General features: G+C 58.5%; 1 protein-coding gene across 2 annotated transcripts in view; it reads right to left on the bottom strand.

The window, feature by feature from the left end:
• TXNRD2 (thioredoxin reductase 2) overlaps nt 1–24,911 on the bottom strand; it is a 34,473-nt gene that overhangs the window by 4,585 nt on the left and 4,977 nt on the right. For both annotated transcript variants that reach the window (XM_082853797.1, XM_082853798.1), the window contains exons 3-12: nt 22,190–22,246; nt 21,740–21,881; nt 21,208–21,282; nt 20,590–20,668; nt 20,086–20,148; nt 17,674–17,744; nt 12,048–12,067; nt 11,272–11,363; nt 9,486–9,660; nt 1,696–1,832 (exon numbers count right to left, since the gene is read on the bottom strand). In XM_082853797.1, the coding sequence (XP_082709923.1) occupies nt 1,696–1,832; nt 9,486–9,660; nt 11,272–11,363; nt 12,048–12,067; nt 17,674–17,744; nt 20,086–20,148; nt 20,590–20,668; nt 21,208–21,282; nt 21,740–21,881; nt 22,190–22,246 (911 nt within the window). The remainder of the gene's footprint in view (nt 1–1,695; nt 1,833–9,485; nt 9,661–11,271; nt 11,364–12,047; nt 12,068–17,673; nt 17,745–20,085; nt 20,149–20,589; nt 20,669–21,207; nt 21,283–21,739; nt 21,882–22,189; nt 22,247–24,911) is intronic.

Below are 24,911 nucleotides of genomic sequence, written 5' to 3'. Positions count from 1 at the left end.
CATTCCAGAAATGAATGGAGATCGGCAGCGATAAAGCTGTGTAGGCAGCCCGTGCATTCCACCGGCCTGACTAACTGACTAACGGGGACACAGCCCACACGGCACACGAGGTCTCCCTGAAGCACAGCTTCCCCTCGCCAGACCCCTGGGGGTTAACGCTTCTTGCTGCTCAGAGTGGCCTTTCTGAGGGAGCAGGCTGAGTGTTTTGAGACACAGTACTGCCCAGCTAAGCAGCCAGGTCCCCAGGGCAGTGAGCAAGCATGAAGCCTCGTCCACGCCCATGGGTCGACTAGGTGGCCAGATGACCCAGCGGGGGGGGCGGCTGGAGCTCTGACGCACCCAGCGGGCTGTCCCCGTGGTCGCGACACAGGGGGCTGTTTCCGACACAGCATCTCATGAGCCTGGGTTCATGGGGGGCTTGAGGCTCAAGCACTGGCCACGGCGGGGGCGGCCCCTCTGGTACAATGGGGACACCGGGGCCAGGCTGTAGTGCAGGACAGACTGTCTCCAGATGAGCAGGCTGGCCCTTCAGGAACAAAGGGAGGCCCAGCCGTGCATGGCCTCCCCGCGCCCCCTGCCCCATCTCCACGTGCGTGCCAGGCTCTCTGGAAGCCCCCCACCTATCACAAGCTGCAGCAGAGGCTGGGGAGGCTGAGGGAGGGGCGGTCCCACAGCATCGATGACGACTGCCACCTTTCTGACCCCCACACTGAGCATCTCCTGACACCTGAAATAGCTCATTTGCTTGTCATCTGTGACTGTGACAGAACATCACCTCCACGAGGGCTGGGACTTCTGTCTGTTCCTGCAGTGACCCCAGAACCCAGAAAAGTGCCTGGTGCTCAATGTGTGAAGAATAAACATAAACTAACACCACAGTGGGTTTCACAGCACCCCCAAACTCATATCCCCCCAGTACCTCAGACTGTGCCCTCCTGGGAAGTTGGGGTCTTCGCAGGGATAATTAAAGTGAGGATTGACATGAAGTCAGCCTGGATTCAGGTGGCCCTAAATCCAGGGACAGGCAGGCCCCAGAGGAGATGCTTGTGAAGATACCCGGGGCCTCAGAAGCTGGACCTGGCGAGGAGGGTCCTCCCCAGAGGAGGGAGCACAGCCCTGATGCCTTGACCTCGGGTTTTGGGCCTCCAGAACAGGAAGGAACAAATTCTGCTGTTCTGACCACCCAGTTCGTGGCGCTTTGTGGCGGCACCGTGGAGAGGCCTGCTAGGTCTGGGGGCCCAGCCTATGATTGGGACCCTGCCCTGGCTGCCCTCCTCGGGACGCGATGCACGTGTGCAGGACAGGCCGACTGATCCTGAGGCGCCAGGGCTCATAGCTGAGCAGCCCCCGGTGTTTCTGGGCCCTTAAGGGGGGGGCCACTGACAGATGCCTCCCAAGCCGGGCTCATGGGGATGCGGACCGCCCAAGATCAGAGGTAAACCGAGGCCAGGAGGTCGAGGCCACTCCATGGTGTGCAAACAGACACCATCCCTCAGAGCTGACCCGTGAGGAGCTTCACGGCAGGATCTGTGGACGGTGCCCCCTTGTCCGCCCACCCGTCCACAGAGAGGAGGAGCATGGAGGCGGGGGTGATGCCAAGTCCTCCTGGGGCTCAGCGCAGAGCCCGTGTGAGCCACAAGGCGGGGGTACAGGGTCGGGGGACGGGGTGGGGGCAGGCAGTGGCGCAGGCCGTACCTCCGCCACGTCTCCAATGGCATAGATGTGGGGAACGGAGGTGGCTTCCTGGGCATCAACCAGGATCTTCTGAGTGTTGGGGTTGGTACGCACACCAGCCTTCTCCAAATTCAGACCTCTGGTTTCTGGAACTCGGCCTGAAGGACACAAAGAGCAAGGCTGGGAGGTTTTCGTTAGTGGTTCTGACTGAGATTCCTTGTTTTATTTAAAACCCTTCTCAGAATGTCCACTTAGAATTGGTAAGACATCAAGCACCAACAGTGCCAAGAGCCTCAAACACGCGCTCACACATGTATGTACGTACACACACACGTGTGTATACATGTGCACAAACACCTGCATAGAGACTCAATGAAAGGACGGAGCAGGAATGGGGAGGAAATGGGGTGGATGGGGAGTCAGCAACAAGACCCTCCTCAACACATCCTATGATACAATTTTGTTTCTTTAAATCATATACACAGTTTATACATATACATATTCAAAAAGTAAAATTAAACGTGGAAAAAAATCCCTATAACCTGTAAACAACCTAAAACAAAGGGGCCTATTGTAACAGAACACGTGGAAAGACAACTCGGGAGACCCTGCGAACCCACATTGGAACTGTACCTCCGAGGGTCACGTTCCCACAAGTGAAGATACTAACAGGTCCTCCGTGTCACTCAAAGAGGATGGTTCAAACTCCGTAACGTCAACTTTGAATTGGAAATTCATGATTTTTTAAAAATACAAGGCTCCTGGCTCTGACCACAGAAACAGTGTAGAAGCAGCAGCAACCAAGGGCGATGTGCCCCCAGCCCCAGACTGTGATCCCTAAGCCCCTCCCCGCGGAAGGGGCCGGACTCCGCGGGGCCAGGTACCCCAGGCCACATGGTGAAGTGATGGACAGGAAGGATCAGCACGGCCGCAGGCTCAGCCCGACAGGACCTTGCAGCCTCTGAAAGCATCAGCCCAAGGGGAAGTCGGAAACAGGACCCAGGCCTCACAGACACTGGGGCCCCATGCCTGTGTGCATTTCCCGGCAGGGGTGTCTCAGGGTCCTCACATGGTCCCCCGGGCTGGCCTCCGCCCCCACCAAGACACCCCTCCTGCAGCTTGTGCGAGGCAGGACGGTGCTCCACGTGGGTTTACCTCTCTCTGCCACCAGGCTGTGGCCTCGTGTCCCCACATCTGGCAGCGGCCGTTCCCCCAGCACCCGTGGCGCATGAGCTGACCCAAAGGAGGCAGACAGTGCGCACAACCTCACCCCCCCACTCCCCGGGCAGCCCCAGCTCCGAGACCTTCAGGGCCTGCACTGCACACCCACCCATCCCTGCAGGCAGTCAGCGCACGAACCCTGCTCTTGGGGGAGAGGCCAGAAGGGGAAGTGCCAGGCACTGCCGGCTCCGTGTGCTCACAGCCTGGGCCCCGTCACAGCTGAGCTGCCTCACCACCCTTTCTCTCCCAGTTCAGACGATGTGGCCTCGTCGAGCCAGGGCGGCAAGGGCCACTCTTCCTGCCCGACCCCAGGGGGGCAGCGGGTGGCCCCCGTCACCGTGGCTGGGGGATCCCGACGGCAGGACGCATGGCTTCAAAGGCACAGTTCCCACAGTTTCCATGGCTCAGGCCCCAGAGGTCGGGCGGTGGCTGGTGGAGCCCGGGGAGGGGAGCCTTAAGTCTCCAGCTGCTCTCCTGGCGGGAAGTCAAAACACAGGCTCAGCTAAGCCTGCTTCTTGAGCGGATGGCTCCGGCCTCTGCATTCGGCTCGGCCCCAGGAATCGGGGGCTGAGGGCTGGCGCCCTTCGCCGTCAGATTGGACACGGGCAGTGCAAGGCCAGGAGGGCCCCACCTTCTGACGGCACCAGTACTGGCCCTATGGTCCTGATGGAGACCCATGAGTGCAGAGTGGGACCTGCCGCCTGCCCAGCATCCTGCCAAGGTGCCTGGGGACCCAATGGGCACCTGGGAGGGGACTGGACTGTGCTCCCAGAGAGGAGGGAGCTGGCCCCACAGGCAGGACTGGAGGGCATGGGCTTAGTGGGCGACAGTCCCTTATGCAGGGGCTCATAGCTCAGTCCTCAGGTTCTTCCCCAGGCCCCCGGGCCCTGCGCCTCCCGGTGACACTCTGGGCTGGGGCTGGAGAGTCCGAGGGCAAAGCCGGCAGCACTTGGACCAGCTGCTCTGACGCCGGCCATGCTGTCCCAGGCTCTCCCTTGCACCCCTGCCTGGCTGGTCACAGGAGGTCAAGAGTGCTTCCTCCTGCGCCTGTGGTAACCATGGTAACTACACACCTTGCAGATGCCAGCAAACCATATCCCAGATCCCGAAGGAAATAAAGATAAATTTGAAAGTAGTAACAGGAGACGGTAATATATGCTGGAGTTAGGTGGCCTCTGCAGTCCATTTTGAAGCCAGGATTTTTTAGGACGTTCTGCATACATGAACTTGGAAAGTATGTGGGATGTGTGAGCCAGGCCACTGGTAAAAAGAATAAATGGATGGTTCATGGGGGGTGGGGGGCAGTACAGTGAAGAACAGGCCGCATGCAGCAGGCAGTCCACTGACGCTTCCAGAATGAAGAGTGAAGGAAGGGAGGGGCTGGAGCAGGCGAAGCCCCAGGGGCAGCCGCGGGCACCTCAGGGCTTGGAATCTGGGCCTTGCGGGTGAGGCCTGGGGTGGGCAAGCCCTCGACAGGGGTCACACAGGGAGGGACAGGCCCACGCCCTCTGCCGCGCTGCCCCCTTGTGCTCAGAGCAGGGGGTCATGCCCTCCCTTTCAGCTCAGGCCCAGAGCCCCAGAGGAAGATGGAGAACGGGTGTGGGGTCCGGGGGGCTACCCAGTGGCTGGTCGCTCGGGCGCCAGCTCAGGCCCAGGCTGGGCTTACATGGCAACGGTCACGTCGTCCTCCGACTGCCTCCCTCGCACCTTGTGTGCAGGTAGTGCTCCTCCCACGATTGGTGGAGGCCCGTCCCGGTCACCCTGCATGTCACGGTCACACACTGCCCTGTCCGGCACGCGGGCTGCCTGCTCCTCGCCCTGCACGGGGTTGGTGGGCCCCCAGGATGAGGATGGCACCCTCAGGGGGGCTTCGGGGCGCAGGCAGGGCTGCCCCCTCCTCAGTGGCAGTGGGCTCTGCTCATTTGCAGGGCGGTGGAGGGGGGACTGTGAGGATTGAATTTGCGCTTCTTTGACTACTAGTAAAATTCGGTGTTTTTTTGGCCACATGTTAAATTAGCTGTATCTCCTCTTGAGAATGTCCGATACTGCCCTTTTCATTCATTTATACGCATCCTCGTGATTCTCTTCCCTTGAAAGAGTTTCTTCCTTAAAACCCACGTGACTTGCTGCCGTGCTTATTACAAATGACGAGAGCACTAGAACTCCACGTACGAGCAGACACCCGGCTTCCTCCTTGGAGGCGATGTCCACACACCCTGCCCTTGGAGCTGCCCCTCGCCTGCTGGCCGGAGTCCCTCGGGGGGACTGTGTGAGCTCCGGTGCCTCGAAGCTGGGATGGCCCTCCCTCCCAGCGCCGACTGCCCAGGGCAGCATTGCGCCCGAGAGCGCTCGATGCGGCCGGGCCAGTCCAGCCTCCTCTGGTCGCGCTGGGAGAACCACCAGCTGGTCATGGCTACTTGCTCCTCAGCACACGGGGACGCAGACAACCAGATACACGTCCTCTCACGTGCCCCTTGCCTCCCGTTACAGGAAGACGGGCATTCCCTCCAACTTCATGCCTCCTTGGAGCACACTTCCCGACGAGCAGGGGGATCGTGTAATGAGGGAAGATTTAAGTGCCGGCAGGAGTGTGAATGGTGAGCACAGGCTGTGGTCAGACAGACCGCAGCGAGGGTGCACAGGCAGCCCGGGCAAAGTGCCGGGAGGCAGGGACCCACCCTGGGCGACCCTCCCAGGGGGCACAGCCAGGCCACTGTGGGGTCCCCACCTAAGAGAACACAGCCACACAAGGGGCTGTGTCCTCGGGCCCAAGGGCTTCAGTGTGGTCGTTGGGTGCTGCTGGGAAGCTGGCCTCCAGTCCTGAGCCAGATCTCACGAGCTCCCTCTTCCCACGTTTGAGGCTCAAACGTGACACAGGTAAACGGCAATGGCTTTTTGCTAAGACAAAGCCTGAAGAAGAGGAGATGGCCTCAGGGGCTGACTCCCCCTGCCTTGTCTCGAGGCAGGCACTCTGGGCCCCATAACAGTGGCCACCTGGGTGGGCTCTTCCAACTTGGGCAGGGCTCCTGTGGCCCAGGGATGGACGTGCCAGAGCCTTCATCCTTCCCTGGAGGCTGGAGACGCTGAGGGGCCTGGGACCGTTTCAGCTCCTGGTTTTTCCGAGGTCATGGTGCTCCAGCCATTCTTTAAAATAAGAGGAAGCTACAAGGAAGCTGCAGGCTCCTGCTCGGAGGTGTCCACTCAGGGCCAGCCAGTCCTGCTCCCACCACCCCCCCACCACCACCACCACAGCCAGGTTCCAGGCCACAAGTGGTTAACTGTGCGGGTGAACACGAGCCTGCGGCAGGCGGGCTGACTGTCTTCACTCAGCACCGTAATCGGCACATCTGCAGACAGGAAATCCTCCTCCTGCGAGTTCCCAGCCTGTTATCTAAGACACCTGGTGTGGGTGGGTGATTCACAGACAAACAATGAGCCGGCCCCCTGCACAGCAATTAACTGCTTTAGCTGCTAATGTGTTTAATCCACCACGTGGAGATCAAGGCTGCACCGAGGAAGAGGCTGGCAGACTGCAGGGCCCACGTCCCATCCCCGCATCTGTGAGCCTCGTCGGCTGTGGCCAAGGCCGTCCACGTGGACCGTCTACAGGGCACGAGGCGCATCTTTCCCTTTTCATTTTTAACACGTCAAGTCCAGACGGTGTGGATGCAGCACTGGCGTCTGGGCAGACCTACAGTCTGCGAGCTCTTTGCTTCCTCGGCCGTGCCGCCCAGGTCGTTGTATTTTGACCTCCAGGATCACCCTTTGTTGCAAGTAGAATAACGCTTGGTTCAAGGCTTACCTGGTAAACGGGCGGAGAACATTCCCGGTTGTTAAACTGGGAAATGGTTCCTGAATGTTTACAAAACCCGGCGGGAGCAGTGGCCCCGCCAGCACTTGCCCGTGCAGACCCAGGAGGCGTGCCAGGAACCCGCCACCGCAGCGCCGCCTCGGAAAGCAAGGTCAGAGGCCAAGGACTGTGAAAAGCTTCCACCCCCAGCATCAATCACGCCCGGCAGACTGTCTGGGGGATGCTCTTTTTGAAAATACAGAAAACAAAACCAGTTGGGGAGGGCTCCCGGGGCCTTGCCTGCCGCCCACCAGGGTCGTCTGGACGCTGGGAGGACCCTGAGGCTTTCCGAGGGCCCGGCCCCTCACTCTCTGGCTGCTGCCAGCAGCGTGGGCTCAGCTGATGGCATCTGGGTGCAGGCCCGCGCCTCAGTACAAAGGCGTTGGGGACCAAGCGGGAGGATGGGGTGCGAGTGGGAGGGGGAACCAGCCACCTCGCCAGTTAGAACGGATTTTAAATTAATAACAATCAGTTTATGTGTCTGGGTCTGAGTAGCGTTCATCAAAATAAACCTACGTAAGATTTACTTTTACAATTTGGTCAAGAACATTTCCTCTGGTAATCTAGCGGATCTTGGTCAAGAGGCAGTAAGTTCACTCCGGGGCATTTCAGACCTTTGCCTCGTTCCTCAGAAGTGAATTGCTGACTCCTCCAGAGTTTATTTCATTTTCTGATTTCCCACTACTCTAAGCACCGCAGCTTCTCAGAAGTGCACTGCTGCCCGGGCCCACCTCCGGGGACGTGGGGGCCTGGAGAGCCGGGGTGGACAAACGCTGGGGGACAGGCCCTCTGAGGGCTCGGCACACTCGCCGAGTGCTGTGGAGCCGGACAACAAGTCTGACGACCACACGGACTCAGAGCCCAGGCCCAGAAGGGGGACGAGTGACCGGGCTCAGCACGAAGAGACCCACGGGCTGGAAACACGGGAGAACGAAGACACTGACCGTCCCTACGTTTAAAATGCAAGTTGACAGATCAGGAAAAAGGGTCCCAAGCCCACGGGCCACAGGCACCAAGGCAGGTGGGTGTCCCGGCAGGTGAGCCCACACGCCCTCGGGAGCAGGACCCGCAGCCCCTCTGTGGGGAGCCCCTCGCAGCACCTGCACTCTCTGCTCCACCCTCAAAGCCCATTCCTCTCCAGGCTGACCGTCCCAGCCCTGGCAGGGGCCCCCCAAATCCACTTTCCCCTTCTCTGTGGGGGCAGCCGGGTGCAGGGAGAGCCCAGCCTGGGAGGGAGTGTGCCCGACAAGGTCACCAACAAGCCGTTTCTGCATGGCCACACTTGCTCAGCCTTCACCCCCACAAACAGGTGGACCCATGCCTCTCGGGGAACGGGAGGCAGGGTGGCGGCCAGCCCACGCCTGCTAGGAAAGGCCCGGGGCCTCTGCCCTATCACTAGACGCTGCCTTTGCAAATCTGCAAAGTGTGATTTCTGGTAAGGCCGGGAGGACACCCACTCCCAACACGAGATGACCCACAGAGCTGAAGGCAGCCAGGGGGACGCGTCAGAAGCAACAAGAAGCTGGCTAGAAGCTACACGTCTCCATTACGTTCGCATCTCCATTACGTTCACGTATTAACAGCAGCTGGCTTCTGCATGCCACTGTCCACAGCAGCATTTTCCAAGACACCCAGAAGATAGAAGCAACCCAAGTGTCCACTGGCAAATGCCCGGATGAGCCTAGTGTGCCATATGCAGCACTGCCCACCTTCACAGGTTATGACACGGACAACCTCCAGGACACAATGCCAGTGAAGTAAGTCAGACACAAAAAGGGAAACACTGTAGGGTCCCACTCACTTGAGGGACCTGGTCATCAGAGTCACAGAGACAGAAAGTAGGAGGGTGGGGACCAGGGCCTGGGAGGGGGTGGCGGGTTATCTGATGGGGACAGAGTTTCCATTTGGGATGATGAAAAGTTCTGGAGATGGAGGGTGGTGTGTGTGAATGTACTTAATGTCACTGAACTGAGCACTTAAAAATGGTTAAGATAGTAAATTTTTTTTTTTTTTTTTTGCAGTACGCGGGTCTCTCACTGTTGTGGCCTCTCCCGTTGCGAAGCACAGGCTCCGGACGCGCAGGCTCAGAGGCCATGGCTCACGGGCCCAGCCGCTCCGCGGCATGTGGGATCTTCCCAGACTGGGGCACAAACCCACGTCCCCTGCATCGGCAGGCGGACTCTCAACCACTGCACCACCAGGGAAGCCCAAGATAGTAAATTTTATGTTTCTCACACGTTAAAACAGTTAAAAAAAGGTAAAAACTCCGTTATCGTTTGTATGTTATAAACAGCTATCTTGAAGCTACGGTGGAAAAGAAGTCTAATTTACTAAAAAAACACATCTACACCAAGGTTTAAAGTTAGTAGGAAATGTACGCGAGGCCTCGATAAACCGCCCATAGGACTAACTAGTCTCCCCGACGAAAACCCAGCTGCCTGCAACCCACCATCCACAGCTCTTCCTTGGTTTTCATTTCCAGTACGAGGAGCGCTGGGGAAGAAAGACCACGAGAGCACAGTGTGCTCGGACGGAGGAGGAGCGAGGCTGGTCAGCGCCGCCTCATGGCCTTTATCCAGCCCCCACCCAAGAGCCAGCAGGGTGACGAGCGCCAGGAGTGGCAAGAAGGGGGCCAAGATGCCCAATGGAGGGGAAGGCGGTACGCCTTGTCCCCCGAGTGTGCGTAGGAAAACCTGGTCCCTGAGTGCGCGTAGGAGCACGGGGTCCTGAGCATCCTTACCTACGGCCCACAGGACGGTGTCAAAGGTGCCTGTGTCCTTCTTGTCGGAGGCGAGGTCCACCCAGGTGACCTGGAGTCGCCCATCTGAGAGCCTCTCCACCCTCAAGGGGGTGCAGCCCCTCAGGATTCGGGTGCCGTGAACAGCCATGTGCTCTGTGACCAAGGATGCCATTTGCTGCAAAGCACAAGAGGACATGCCTTGAGGACCGGGCAGCAGTGGGAGTGTCACTGCTGAGGCCTGTGGAGAGGACCTGGGCCTACAGCCTGAAAAGGCCTGGGGCCCCAGGGGAGTCTGTCCAATGGAAGAGGTCAGGGCCCCACGCCTTCTTCCAGGATGCCTCACACAGGCCGCCCCGCTCCGAGTGCCCTGCTTTCCACGGAGCTGAGGGCCGAGCCGGGAGAGCCTCTGGCGCCCCGACCCCCTCCAAATCTGAGGACCCAAGCCCCTCGGTTAGGGTGCATGTGATCTCTGGACTCTCTTTAGATGTTAGTTAACTGAGTCTTCACTGAAATGGCAGAGACGCACCCCTTCTCCCGGGCTCTGCCTGCCTGGCCCCCCGGCCTGGGTCAGCAGTGGGGTAGCTGGGAGTGGAGGTGGGCACCTCCGCTTCCCACCAAGAACTGCTAGGGGAGGTGGCATGGCATGAGGAGGCGCTGCAGGGGGTTCCTCCCTCCCAGCCCAGGCAGCTGTGCCCCCAGGGCCATGGTGGGGGCTCGAACAAGCCATCAGGAGAAAATACAAGTCACTGTTTAACTCCCCTGACTCAGGGGCCACCCCAGCATGAGGAGCTTTGTCTGTGCCCCAGGAACAGGTGGGCAGGCGACAAGGCCTCACCTGGAGCCTGCTCTCCCCCCGCTCCCCCGACTCCAGCCTGGTGACCCCACCGTCTCTGTGTGCCAGCCACATGCAGATTCTCCCTCTCCTGCTACCATGACCACCCGCCAACTGGGCTCTCCAGCTCAGCCTCATCGGCCCCCTTCTCCACGTCCCTGCGGGCCTCTGCCTCTCGGGCCCCATCTCCACCTGCGTCCCGCATGAGGCTCGAGGTCTTCCCTGGACATGTGTCCCCGTGACAGGTGCTCGGGCATGTGTACTGAGCAGGTGACAGGACCGAGGGGTGCACTGCCCCAGAGCTGTGCAATGGACAGTGCCCATCTCTGCAGGGCACCGGGAGCCTGGTGTCTTGACAATGACAACCCAGACCTGGATTTTAAAGTGACATCTCCTCGGAGGGTTTTTGGTTTAAAAAAACTCCACGCGCTCATTATGTGGGCACATCCACCATCAGGGAGAGAGTCTGTGCCCCAGGGCCGGTGCTGCCCCGTGCGGTGGACGGGGAGGTGGCGAGGCTGCAGTGGCCTGGCTCAGCATCACGTCTTTCCAGTCCATGGTGGCCGGGCCACCATCTCCCGTGACGGTCACCCAGGGCCTCACCAGCTGCCGCCTGCTCCCTGTCCATGCTACCCTTGGATAGTGGAGCTCCTCGGACCTCAGGGGGCTCAGCGAGGAAGCCAGGACAGCACTTCTGCCCACCGGCTGCTTACTATTGGGTGACCTGACCTCACGGCCCGTGAGCTGGCCAGCGTGCCCACAGTGTCCCTCTGGTCCCTGCCACGCTCCCCACGTGCTGACCCTTGCTGCAATACGCTGGCAGGTGTTTATTTTGCCAACAATCTCCTCATTCGACTCAAGGGCCAGTTTCTAAAGACTGAGACCTCGCTCCCAGCCCACACCTGCACCTGCCCAGGGGGGCCACAGGTGGAGGGGACACCGGCCCGGCATTACCTGGTCGAAGGCCCGGAGAGGGACACTGCGTATCATGACAGTGGTATCCAGGCCGAGCCCAGTGAGGAAGCCAGCACACTCCAGGGCCACGTCTGCCAGAGCAGGCTAAGGAACGCTAACGGAAGCTAGGCAGCAAGACCCCCGGTGCCCCCGCCATCAGCCCCCGTCTCCACCAGTCCCCAGCAGCCCAGAAGAGTCTCCAACACTGGCCACAGAGACACTCTCCCCACCGCCCCCATCTCTCAAACACACGTCCAGGGCAAGGTGGAGGCTCCCTTCAGCACCCACAGGCCAGGCGGGTTCTGCCTCCACGGGGCCTCTGTCCAGACTCCCTGGAGGTTAACCAAGGGACCTGTGTGGTGAAGGACAGGAGACGTGCCCAGACCTCAGTGTCTCCATCTTCCTGCAGACACACCCTCCACCCTCCCTGGTGTTACTGCTCCCTCTTAAGGAACCGGCCTGAGTGGGGCTGCTCTCCAGGGAGGACCGTCTGCCTCACGGCTGTGTCCAGCTGCCCAGCCAGCGAGTGACTCAGGAAGAGCCTCCAGGAAGCCCCAGCCTCAAAGGTCAACCTCAAATTGTCCCTCGAGCACAGGTCATCCGCCCTGAGTGGGCCTGTAAGTGCCTTTAAGTGCCTGGTTCCAGGTGGCAGAGGGCAAGCCCCATGGGAGAGAGTGCAGTGACGGGGGGAGGTGGGCCTGGGGCCCAAGCTTCCACTCTCAGGATGGTGAACACAGCTGTCTATCTGTCTGTCACCTGCACGCAGCAAAGGATACAGCTGGCCCCAACCACCAACCTGTAAGAAAGATGGACAGAGAGAGAGAAATTGAGTCTCACACGTGGCAGCCATGATGCACACAGCCGTCCCTGGTGGGGCTCTGAGGGGGACGGGGCCCTGCAGCCTTCATGCAGGGCGCCTGTCAGCTGACATGTCACTATTGCAGAGTCCCTGCGGCTAACTGTTCAAACAGGCTGTCCCAATGTACAAAACCCACTTCCCAGAGCTCCAGCTGTGAATGACAAACAGAGCTGCTGGTTTGGGAAATTGCCTGGTGGCGAAGGAATGAGTGGCCAGGGACAAAAGATCACGTCCCGGGGATGGGACTGGAGGCGGGACAAACATGGACGAAGCCCAGTCAGAAGAAGCAGGAGGATTTTCCTTCTCTCCTAAGGAAAGTTCTGCCTTGGGTTCCTCTGGACCTCCTGCAGCCAGGCTGGAAACAGACGGGGAGGCGCCAGACGTGGGGCGGCTCCTGGAAGCCCTGTCTGTGGGCAGAACACTCTGGGACCACGGGGCCCAGGCAGACGGCCCACCCCATGCCCACCCAGCCCCACTGCACACAGGCCTGTGGCTGGGAGAGTCAGCTCCCCGAGCAAGGGCAGCCAGGGAGAGGGACACAGGATGCTGGGAGCCAGCAGATCCTCTCCTGTTATTCAGCTGCACACACTCTGCATGCATACACGTGCATACACACACACACACTTGCACACGTGTACACATGAACAGAACTGAACACAGAGTGGAGACTCCCAGCCCGGGCGGCGTGTGGGTGGGCTTGTCAGATCACCCCTCAGCCTTTGAACGAGAGGAGGTGATGCAAGGATGGATAAGCAAATGTCAGCTCTGATCCCAGCAGGTACTAATGATATAATTCCATTTCAAACAGCGGCACATCTCTGGGAATACTGTTGCCAATGCCCTGCGGGAAGCAACTGGCATACGGCTTCCTCTCAGGAGCTGGGACAGGAGTGCCGGCATCCTGTGCAGGGTGAGTGGGGAGAGCTCAGCGTGTGAGGCACACACACATAGGCACAATGCACATGTCTGCGTGTGGGTACACTCAACGTTACACAATCTGCCCTCCCTCAGTCTCGACGTGTATGGGGGAGGGGACAAGCCTTTCTTTAAAATATGAAACTACGAGTTACTTAAAATGCAAACAGGCTTGAGCTGCTTTGAACATCCTGCCCCAATGCAAGGACCAATGAAGAGCATCTGTGTGGACCTCACAGTGCCCTGTACTCCCACTCAGGGTGGCCATGGCCTGGGCAACCGTGACATGCAGGTGCCGGGGAGCCCACTGCCCGCCTGCTGGGCTGTCCTGCTTGTCCAAGCCTTCCTGTCTCCGTAGAGCAGACCCTCTTGCGGGGGGTGGGGGGGTGGGCGGTGGCTGCAGCCTGAAGCCCACAGCCCAGCTCCAGGCAAGGCAGCAACATGGTCTCCTGATTTTGGCAAAAGCGTTTTGTTCCTGCAGCCCCTGGGCACCTCCTCAAGCCCTGCAGGGAGCAGGGTAGGGAGGCGGGGTGGGCCCCCCACTCCCACCTCCAGGTCATGGTACCCCCAGCCCCAGGCTACTGGTTCCGAGCCACCAACAGAGGGCACATCTGGGGGATAGGCACCAGCCAGGCCGGGCCTCAGTGGGCGTCCTTGACCAAGCATGGGTGGCTGAAACCTCAGAGCGGGCAGGTATCCACTGGCCCTGATGGTCACCTTGGGCCTCATCTTGTCTCCAAGAGGAAAGACGGTCAACAGTGTTGGTTTTCACTCCACCCTGCCCCCAATTCATCAAATAAGTATTATTTTTCGAAAAATGCAGGATTCAAGGTCTCAACCAGAGAACTCCCTTCAAATGGACTGGAGTAAGAAAACAGCAAAAACGGAGCTGGCGCCTGCAGGTGGGGTGCAGGCAGCCCTGAAGGGACGCTGCGTTTTTATTGGCAGGTTTGAAGCTGCAGATGGGCTTTGCCGGCCACCTAGGAGACCCCAGCCTGGGTGGGGCTGAGGCTGGTGCCAAGGCACAGTGCCCACGGCAGGCCCTGCTGGCAAAGGGAGGACCTGGGGCGGCGGGGCCTCTGAGGACTGGACACACGGCCTCACACTGCAGCAGGACACCCCACGGGGGCTCCACCTGCACCCAGAGCCCCACTCAGCTGTCTGTGTGTTCGGGGAGCCCCCCTGTGTGCCCTTCGGTGCTGCAAACACTGTACTCCAAGGTGTAACTGCCGTGGGATTAGCCTGATCACAGGGCTGGCTCTCTCCTTAAAGTCTGAAGGGGGAGGAAGCAGAAACAAAGCCTTCCTTCAGGCCTTGGAGCCCCAGCTTAAAGAGCTCTCCACCTGCCTCTTGAGTCTGAAGGCCCCAATCCACTCCCCGGGGGTGCACCCACACAGCGTGGGGGCCCTGCAGCTGTCCCGCCAGCACAGGAAATGCTGGGGCCACAGAGCTCGGGGCCCCCAGGAGCAGCTGGACACAGGATGTCCAGAAAACACCAAGACCCTCGGGGGCAAAGGCAGGTGGGGCAACAGCGGAGGCTGAGGGCCGGCTCTCCAGGCCTGAGCTGCTGGCCACCAGCCTCATGCAGATGCCCCTGAGCCGCCAGCCGCGGCCCGCACCCTATCGTGGGGAGGAAGACAGGACGCCACGGAGCCCATGGGCCCTTGGGAGCCGGCTAGTGGAGGTTCCACCGCTGCAGGCCGAGGCCAGGCACACTGGGCACCCTCAGCCGCCGGCTGGCCTCCTGGCCGGGGCCAAGTGGGAAGGTCCTGGCCGGCTTCGGGAGGCCTCCAGGGCCGGGGGCAGCCCTCGGGTCCATATTCATTTCAGCTCCATTTTAAAGGCGAGTTAAAATAAACACGGGGAATATTTATAAGGCAAATAAATCTGGCAGAAACAGCCCCTCAGAGTGTGAGCAGAGGCCCCCCCGGCCCAGCCCAAGCTGATAAAATACAGAAATGCTACTGTAGACCCTCGGGCTTATTTTGACTGCGGGCAGGAATGTAAGGAGTAAACACTGACTCCCGTATCACACTGTTACAACTTGCATCCACAGCTCCGCACAAAAGCTGCGTTTCACAGAAGCATCGTACAGGGATATATCTCCAGCTTAATTTTTAAAAAAACCATTTCCTCACATAAATCATGCTCAGAATAGAACGGGTGACTGATACATTGCAAACACTTTTTTCCTTAAACAATAACATACCTAGATTCCTTCTAAACGAAAGAGCTTTTTAAAAAAAAGTCTTCTAAACGTTTTTTTTTCTGAAGAAAATAAACACTTTCCTGACCCCAATATCTGGGGCTGTCTTCCTGGCCGCGCAGGCCGCTGCCCCAGCACGTGGTCACTGGGGGCAGCTGCGCGGGGCCCCTGCGCCCGGGCCTCCTTCCGGCCTGTGCGGCCTCTCTGTACACCAGCCTCCGGTGAGCAGTGGGCAGTGAGAGCCGCCAGACACCGGCCCCCCTGGAGGTGGACTTGGCTCTCAAAATGTAACGGGCAAATAGCAAACAAGAGAAAATAAAACACACAGGGCCTAATTTAAGAAAAGACCAGGATTCAGAAACTGCTGGCCTTCGGTGATGGGCGGAGATTACCGGGCCACACGGGTGGCCTCGGCCAGGCCAGAAGCACTGAGCGGGGAGCCAGTGTCCAGGCGGCCGCAGGTTGAAGGCTATTGGCACCACGGTCTCCACAGTCCACCTCGGAGAGGCTGGCAAAGTGCCTCAGTGACCCAGAGAAATCAATGCGCAAGATAACTACGCAGGTCTGAAGACTACGCTGCGCACTTGCGCAGCGTTAGGGACCCCAAATCAGGGCCAGAGCAGGACTGGGCTCTGCTTGGAGGAGCTTCCAGGCTGGTGGGAGGGGCTGGTGGTGGACGCATGGGACCCCGTCTCTGCCACAGATGTGCTGCAGACGCCCCAAGGCCCTGGGACCCACAGGAAATCCAGGGCTTTTGTCAAAAAAGACTTTGGTGGGGAAAGGCCCTCCTGAACATGCAATAAATCTAACAGCCATTAAGTGTAAAAGAGCCTAAGCTACACTTAAAAAAAATAAGACCAAAACATTTGTATGTCACATTTGTATGTTACATGAGTTAAAAGGACAAGCTGAGAAAATCTGCAATTGTAAACAACACGGGATCTCAGCCCTGACAGCAAACCCCGCGGGAAGATAAGAAAGAGAAAAGCCAGAGAGAAGGCCCAGGAGTGAGCAGCCCCCATTCACAGCCACACACACTCACACTCACAGACATAGACACAAGCTCACTCACAGACACACACTCACAACTTACACACTCAATTTTAAACGGCCAATAATTACACAAAAGACCACATAATAGCAAATGCAAATGAAACCAGGCCACATTTAACCTACTAGTCAGAGACAAAACAACAAATAACCCAGATACTATGGCGTAAAGAGAAAACGTGATAAATGTGACATCAGAAAAATTAACAACTATGGCCAAGTCGAAGCACCAACTACAGCCTGGGGGCCCTGTGGGAGGCGAGGCGGTGGCCAGGGCCAGGAGCCTGACCGCAGATGGAAGTGGCTGTGCTCCCTCCGCCCCCCCACAGGGAGCAGGAGAGGCTCCCTTCCCTTCAGGCCCCATGGAAATGCCGAGGCAGCATCAGGCAGGGAAAGCAGCACAGGCGCCCAGCAGGGACCGCAGTTCTCTACTGTGGACACAGCCCTGACTGCGCACACGACACATAAGAAACACTGAGACAACAAGAAGACACACGTCGGGGTTTTCACTGCAGCCTTTCACAAAGAGGTGGCCGCGAGTGGTGGGAGGTCACACCAAGCCACCCCCATGCCAGGGGCCGTGCCCAGCCCTGAAAAAGGACACCTCGTGAGGCTGGGATAGCAGGGACAAGCAGAGCGCGGCACGAGCACACGCGCAAGTTCTCACACGTGTGCTCACGTGTTCACACAGTGCTCACATGTACACATACATGCCCTCACCCATGCTGACACATGCACACTTGCACACGCCTGCCCACCCCGGGGCATGCCCTCGGGCCATCGGCAGCTGGTCCCCCGCAGCCCAGCACTGTGACGGCCGAGCCTCTGTCGCCCTCTGGTGGCCTCTATGGTCCCTGCAAGCATGAGGTCTCCTCAGTGCCCTGGCAGCAGCACCCAGACCCGGACCCCATGCCAGGAGTGAACCCAGCCCTTGGCCACGGGGGTGCCAGTCACGCTGCGGGCCTGGCTTCACAGCTGGGCTCTGGTTTCTGGCAGCCCGAGCCTTTGCTGATTTCAGGGAAGCCCAGGTGACAAACAGATGAAAACGGGGACGTTCAATTGGAGCCGGAGGGGGACCAGGGCTTTCCCCCAGGGCCCACCCACCTACCCGCATACCCAGATGGCCCTGAGGACCCACTGGGACCTGCGGCTCCTGGGAACCCTGGTGAAAACCTGCGTCCCAGACAATAACGGCCACGCACTGTGACTCAGTCCTGGGAGAGTGTCAGCCCCAAATGGGCACAGGGCCAGGCTTTTTGCCCTTCCCTCAGGTAGGTGGGAAAGAAAGCATTACAGAGGGGCAGCAGCATGTGCTCCCCGCCTGGCTGTGTGCACAGGGGAGTGGGGCCCCTTGGGCACCCCCAGGGCTTACGTTTTTCCAGGGGACTCCTTCAGCCAGAAGATGTCATCACTCGTAATCCCGTATTCCAAGGCACCTTCGATCTATCCGGGAAAAGGGTCAATGTGAGGCCCGCGTCCCCGCCTGCCCCCGGGGCTCCCTCTGAGGACGCCCAGTTTGTAGACACAACTGGGCCAGAACCACCTGCCCACATGTGGCTGCACCTCCTCGGGTGCGGCCTCTGGGACAGGGGATATGGCCGCTCCCTTGGGGGCCCGGGGCAGCAGCTCCTTCCTCTCGCTCTCCAGGACTCCCTCCAGATCCAGACCCAGGGCTGTGGGGAGCAAGGGGTGAAGCGGGGTGGGCCGGCTCCCAGGGCGCCAGGCTGGAGGCTGGATGCGACCAACTGGGGGCCCTTGAGGGACAGCATGGTGGGCCCTGTGCCCGGGAGTTGTCCAGGTCACCCCATACCCCAGCAGGTGGGGGACACAGGACACGTCCTCTCTATGGCCCCTGAGAGTCAGATGTGCTGGGAGAGAGGAAACGGATTTCAAACAGTTTACGGTTCCAATTGGCAAAAAAAATAAAGTCAGGAATTTCTTAAGTTTGCTCAAGAAGATCGAAAGGTCTGGATATCAAAGGGACTAAAACACAACAAGTGTTGGCAGGCTCTGGGGCGGGCAGCCAAGAGCAGAGTGGCCACTGAGCAGCTTCCCCAGGACCCGAGGCTCCCACTTCACCCACCCCCCACCGCCCCTCAGGCAAGCGGACAGCAGGGAGAGGCCGGGCGAGTCTCCTCGCAGGCACTCTGGCAGCCACGTGCAGGGTGGAGCTGAGCTGATCTCTGGGTCCCAGGAACTGACCTCGACCATCAGGGGCTTTGAGTGGAGCCAATGTGGGCCCAGCTGTGGGTGAAGGATCACTAATGGTCACCACTTGGCCCCTGTCTGTGTGGCTACTGGAACAAGAGCCCTCCCCTCCTACGGAGCCACACATCCTGCCCAGGGCCACCTGGCACAGCTGTCTGGTCCCCTCTGGAGGCTGCTCTTGCTGGGCTGACAGCGGCAGGGGCCACGTCGCGGTCTGAGGACTGGAGTGGGCACTTGCCTTGGCACCCTCCCAGCTCCTGTTTCCAGTGGAAGCACAGAACTGGACAGAGGTTCAGATTTAAGAGTCTGCAAGGAGGCAGAACCACGCCCTTGGTCCTCCCCATCCACCTGTCTGGGCCTATGTCTGGGTCTGGGGCGGCCTTGAGCACTGGCCTCCAGGCCCCGCAGAAGCAGGTGGTGGGGGCGAAGGCAGAGCGCCCCCCATCAGGCTGAGCACTGAGGGTGGGGAGCCTCGCAAAGACGGGGAGACTTCCTGGGTCTGGTGTTTAAGCACATCTCTGCCCAGTCACTGGCTGGCCACTGAGCAGAGACCTCAGTAGCCTCACAGGACACAGAATAAAAAGTTTACAAAATCGGTCCAGAAAAATCACCCAACAGACAAGCAGCAATAAAGGAAATCCCAAAGTGGAGGGAGATCCTAGCTTCCAGAGTGAACATGTCATTTTGTTTGAAATGATCACTTTTCAGTAAAACATCACAAGACACGAGAAGAAACCAAAAAGGATGAACCCCACGCACTGCAGGTGGGGATGTAAATGGTGAGGCTGTCCCCCTGCTCCGGGGGCCTGGGACCTCCACCCCCAGGTGTCTGCCCAGGAGAAGGGACAACTCGCATCTACATGGGCTCCCAGCAGCATCACTCATAACAAAGTGGAAACAACCCAGAGGTCCACCACGCAAGCGGACAACAGAATGGCACACCCACCGCGGAACATCACTCAGCCGTAAGCTGGTCAAAGAGGCCATGCATCTCATCCCACTGATGTGAAACGTCCAGAACAGGCAAATCCACAGAGACAGAGAGCAGGCTGCTGGGGCCGGGGGAGGGGGGCAGGAGCGACGGCTGATGGGGCCAGGGTTTCGTTCTGGGCGAATGAAACATTCTGAGATTCAGTAGTGGGACCGACGGGTGAACGACTCTGAATAAACTGGAACTCACTGGACTGTACCCTTTGAAAGGGTGCATTTTATGGTATGTGAGTTTCACATCAACTAAAGAACAAGATTTGGGTTTGGGGGAGGAGGAACCAGGCTTAAGTCCCGAAGGCTCCAACATTCTGAGGCTAAAAAGGAGGAATCAACAAGGGAGATAGAGGAGAAGTGATGTGGGGACAGGAAGAGGGCAGGCGGGGGCCGGCCCAGCAGCTGAGCCGCTCTCGGGACTCAGCCAAGTGGGGATGTGGGAACCTGGCTCAGCAGAGGGCACTCGAGAGCATGGGCAGTGGAAAGTGACAGCTGTGAGCACAGGGCCACTTGGAGGACAGGGGCGAGTGGGAGGTGCATGTCACCAGACCATGAACGGGGTGGGGGGGTGGGGGCTCCTGAGGACACTCACGTGCGTGGGGTACCTCGGCCGCCCTCCGGTGGCGATGACAATGCGGTCGGCTGAAAGCAGAGTCTGAGAAGAAACCGAGAAAGCCACAGTCACCCAGGTCACCTGCAGTCCCCATTCGAGGGCTCCACCAGCTTCCCCATCACAGCCTCTGCCCTGCAGTGTGGACCCTGTGGCAGCAGCCCCAGACACTGGCAGGAGAGCCTCTAAGTCCAAGCACTTCACAGTTTACACAGCACTGCACGGGTGGTAAGGTCTCCTGGAATCCCCGCAAACCCCTGCAGGGCTGCAGCCGCCCGAGCAGCGGGCAGCCTGGCGTGGTCACTTCCTCCTTCACAAAGAATTAGACTGGCCTCAGCCCAGAGGAACGTCGTATCAATCCCAGCAGTGCTGATCTCCAAGGACAGCACTGAGACCGAGCAGAGCTGAGGTCCACCCGCCTGGGCCACAGACTGACCCACGGACTGGCCCGTGCTGCCCCAGGGGCCCCGGGAGGAGGGCGCTCACCTCTTCCCCACCTTTTGAGACACCACAAACCATGTGTGGGTTGACAAAGCTGGCCTTGAAGTTAAAGTACTTCACTTTTCTGCAAAATAAAAATAGGATGTTCAAACATTTCCTCTGCAAATGAGGCATCACCTCAGGATTAAATAGGGAGCACTAGGCAGATGGCTACAATGTGAGCTCGGGCCATCCACGGCTCACGAGGGGCAAAAGGAGTGTGCGGACCCGCACCGGGAAGCATGGGGCGCGGCTGCTGTCTCCCCAGGGTTCCTCGGTACGTGGTGACCACAGCTGCCATGCAGGGGCGTCTTAAGGGCCCAAACTCAGCCCTGGTGTGTGAGGACGGAGGTGGCTGGGCCGCCCCCGAGGTCAGTCCTGTCACCTGGACACCCTCCACCAGGAAGGGGAGGCCCCCACATGCACCCAGTTACCCTCCCCCCAAAACACCCATGGACCTCCTGCTGGTGAGGGGGGTGCCCAGCAGGGAGGGGACAGTGAGGATAACAGGCACTGCGAGGGGCGAGGGTGGCCGGGCTTTCTAACCCGGGTCTCACGCCTCCTCCTCCTGGGGAGTCCTCACGTGCCCCAGGACCCGCCCAGAGCCTAGCGCGGCGTCAGTACCTGTCCTGCAGCTGGACCCGGTGCCCCCAGTTCAGGGACTTCACGTGGTTTTGAACGGCTTCTGCCATTTTCCCCCTGTTGACACAAAGCACGATGCTTAAAGCCACCACACAAGTGTCAGCTGCGGGTCCCGCCACAGATTATTAGAGGCAAACAGCCCTTAACAGAAATGCCCAGAGGCAGAGGGGTTTCTCAAGGCGGTAAAGGTGATGTCTGTCCCCACGGCTGCCGCCCCCGGGCCAGGTTTGGGGCTTCAGACCGAGGGGCTCCAAGAGGACCATGCGCCACCCGCCAGGCCTGAAGCACTGCAGCCTTTGGGCCGAGCGTCCTTCCAGGGGTGTCCTGGGCGCCGTGGGGCAAGTGGCAGCGTCTCAGCCTCCACCCAGGGGATGTGCAGCCCCCACTGTGGAGATCACGAAAAACATCTCTAGACTTTGCCCACTGCTGGGGGCCCAGAGGTGCCCCCTGGTGAGAATCGCGCCCACAGCTCCTGCGAGGCTGATGGGATCGGCCGTCCCCCATGCGCCCTCACCAGTCGTGCGAGGGCTGGGCCACCTTCCAGCCGTAGTGGGAGGCGTCGTGGATCATGCCCCCTAGCAGCGCCGCCTGGTGCATCAGCTTCTTGGGGATGCAGCCGACGTTCACGCAGGTGCCGCCAAGGCCCCACCGGGTGCCTGGGGAGGTGGGAAGAGCACACAGGGTTCAGGTGAGCCAGGCCAGCCCTGCTCTATAGCTGTTTCCAATTCCTTTTAGTTGCTTTAACTCCAACGCGGCCCAGGTGAACCTGCCGTGTGGGCGCGCCGGCTGCAGTTGCATTCAGACTTGGTTTAAATGAGGAGGATGAGGAACCTACAGTGATGGCAGCTTCCCCGAGAAGCAGGACGCTGTCCGGAGACTGGGCAGCAGTCCAGGGCTCAGCCACCCTCTGTATGTGAACCCCCACCTTCCCCAGGACACGTGGCTCCCGGCAGGGGCTGCCTACCTCGGGGGGAAGGCTCCACATAGTCCACCACGGCCACCTTCTTCCCCAGCTGAGCGGCTGGAAGGACCAGAGAAACAGGCAGGTGAGTACAACCAGGGACTGATTCAGGGTCAGGAACCCCAGGAGCCCATGAGGCCCAGAGGAGGCTGGGGAAGGACCAGGCCAGCAGCCGCCCATGAGCTATGCAGCCGGGTCTCCCACTGCCTCTGCTCCCAGCTATGCTGCCCCTAGATGGGCACCCCGACCTCTTCCTGACCGCAGGCTCTGCACCACCCACCAGAGCAGTGCTGGGATGCGCCCGCCCCCCCCCCCCGCAACCTGGTTGCAGGTCCAGCACAGGCCCAGGGCCCACCCCAAGCACACTCCCTGGAGGCATCACAGGGAGGCCCCCGGCTCACTCCCCAGGCCCTCCCTTACTCCTCTCTTCCCCAGACACCATGTGGGGTGGCCCTCGGTCTACGCTGGTCAGAGCCCCCAGGTGGACGTTTGCTGCCTCCTCTCAGGGTGAGGAAATGGAAGCTCGGAGGTCAAATGGCAGGTTCAGGTCAGCCAGGCCCCAAGACCAGGGCTCCAAACTGCACCCCTGCCTGGAGCCCCCAGCTATCAGCAGGCTCCCCCAGCCACAAGCCCCAGGTTCTGAGGCCAGGACTAATCATGGGCTTCCTGCTGGCTCGCCTGTGGCACTGCATCAGCCAGCCCTGGTCCCTGGCCGTGACGGCCCCGAGGGCACGCCCCACTTGTATGTCACGAGCCCACGAGTGTTTGAAACACTACAGAACGTGCTTGATTCATGGCTACCAGCTACCAAGATTAGAACCAAATTTTAGAAGTCTTCATTAACAAAACCATTTCATTCAACTGAATCAAGATGGGATCCCAGTGCTTGATCTGAAGTCTCCGGCCAAGGGGACACCTCAGACATACCAACGCCCGGCTCCCAGGTCTGATAAGGATGGAGCAACAGGGACCAGAGTTAGCCTCCTGCTCAAAATAACCAAAAATCCTGACAAAATACGTGAAATAATGGTTTCAAGAAACTGAATAAACGAAAACAAAGGCCAGCGATCTCTGAGAGACAGGAAAGGGACGAGGTGAGCCCCGCGACCAGGGAGTCTGCAGGACACAGCATGGAGGGGGCCCAGCAGGCTCTCGGGCTGAGAGTTCCTGGGACAGAGCAGAGAGAGGGGAAAGTACCTAAGGCCGGGACAGTGCTGCTCCCAGAAGCCAGCCTGGAGAAACGTTAACTCCTGGAGCACTGGGTGAGCATTAGGAAGGTCATGCCTCAGCAGTTGAGAATAATTAGCCCAGACTGGGCACAGCACCAGAGCGCCTAGCAAATCTTAAGCAGAAGTCTCAAAAAGATCAAACTGTCTGCAGCTACATCCCAGAACGTGCTCAGAAATATTTCTAGGAAGATAAAAATATCCAGAAACCAGCAAGGTAAAGTCCAAAGTGTCTGGCACTCAAACAAAAATTACCAGGCACGCCAAGAAGCAGGAAAATACAGCCCTTAAAGGGAAAAATAGTCAATGGAAACTGACCAAGAACTGACACCAACATCAGAATTAGTGGGAAAAAAAGTAAAACAGGTGTTTTAACTGTATTCCACATGTTCAAAAAGTCAAGAAGTAACATGGAAGATAGAAAAAAGGACCCAAGTTGAACTATAGAGATGAATACTGCACTGAGTGGGGTTCATGGTCGAGTAGACGTCGCACACTCTTTTATTAGTGAATTTGAAAACAGGAATAGAAACTATCCACAATGGCAAGAGCTCTCATGAGCTCTGGGACAACCCAGAGCTGCCAGACGCTCAAGTCCCTTATAGAAAACGGTGCAGTATCTGCAGTAACCTTTACCTTAAATCATCTCTAGATTATAACACCTAATACAACGTTAACACTGTGTAAGTAGTTGTAAATACAGTGTAAATGATAAATAGTTGCCAGTATGTGGCAAGTTCAAGTTTTGCTTTTTGGAATTTTCTGGAATTTTTTAAAAAATATTTTTTTGATCTGTGGTTGGTTGAATCTGTGAATGTGGAGCCTGTGGATACAGAGGGCCGGCTGTACTGTTCCCTTGAATTCTATACTCAGAGAAAATATCTTTTTAAAATGAAGGCAGAGTAAAGATGTCTTCAGACTCACAAAAGCTGAAAGAATTTATAACCCCTAGAGCCGCACGACAAGAAATGTTCACGGACGTCCTTCCAGTAGGAGGAAAATGATGCCGGGTGGAAATTCAGATCCACAGAAAGGAATGGAAGCCCCAGAAATGACAACCACATGGGCAGATGTGTTAGCTTTTTCCTTATCACTGAAATCTCTTCAGAAGGTCACTATTTAGGGACTTCCCTGGTGGCGCGGTGGTTAAGACTCTGCGCTCCCAATGCAGGGGGCCCAGGTTCGTTCCCTGGTCGGGGAACTAGATCCCACGTGCATGCCGCAACTAAGAGTTTGCATGCCACAACTAGGGAGCCGGCAAGCCACAACTAAGGAGCTCTCCTGCCACAACTAAGACCCAGCGCAACCAAATAAATAAATATATAAAAATTAAAACAACAAAAAAATAATCAGTATAAAAAAAAGATCACTGTTTAAACAAAAATTGTACAATGTGCTGTGGGGTTTGTAACATGTAGAAGTGGAACGTGACTGGTGGGAGAGTGTCACCTGAAGGGGGACCGTGACATGGAAAGGTGCATGTCTCAAACCCGGAGGCA

Source organism: Leucopleurus acutus, assembly GCF_964270905.1.
Source record: "Leucopleurus acutus genome assembly, chromosome: 13".
NCBI classification, from domain to species: Eukaryota; Metazoa; Chordata; class Mammalia; order Artiodactyla; family Delphinidae; genus Leucopleurus; species Leucopleurus acutus.
This window is presented reverse-complemented; position numbering and strand designations above follow the sequence as displayed.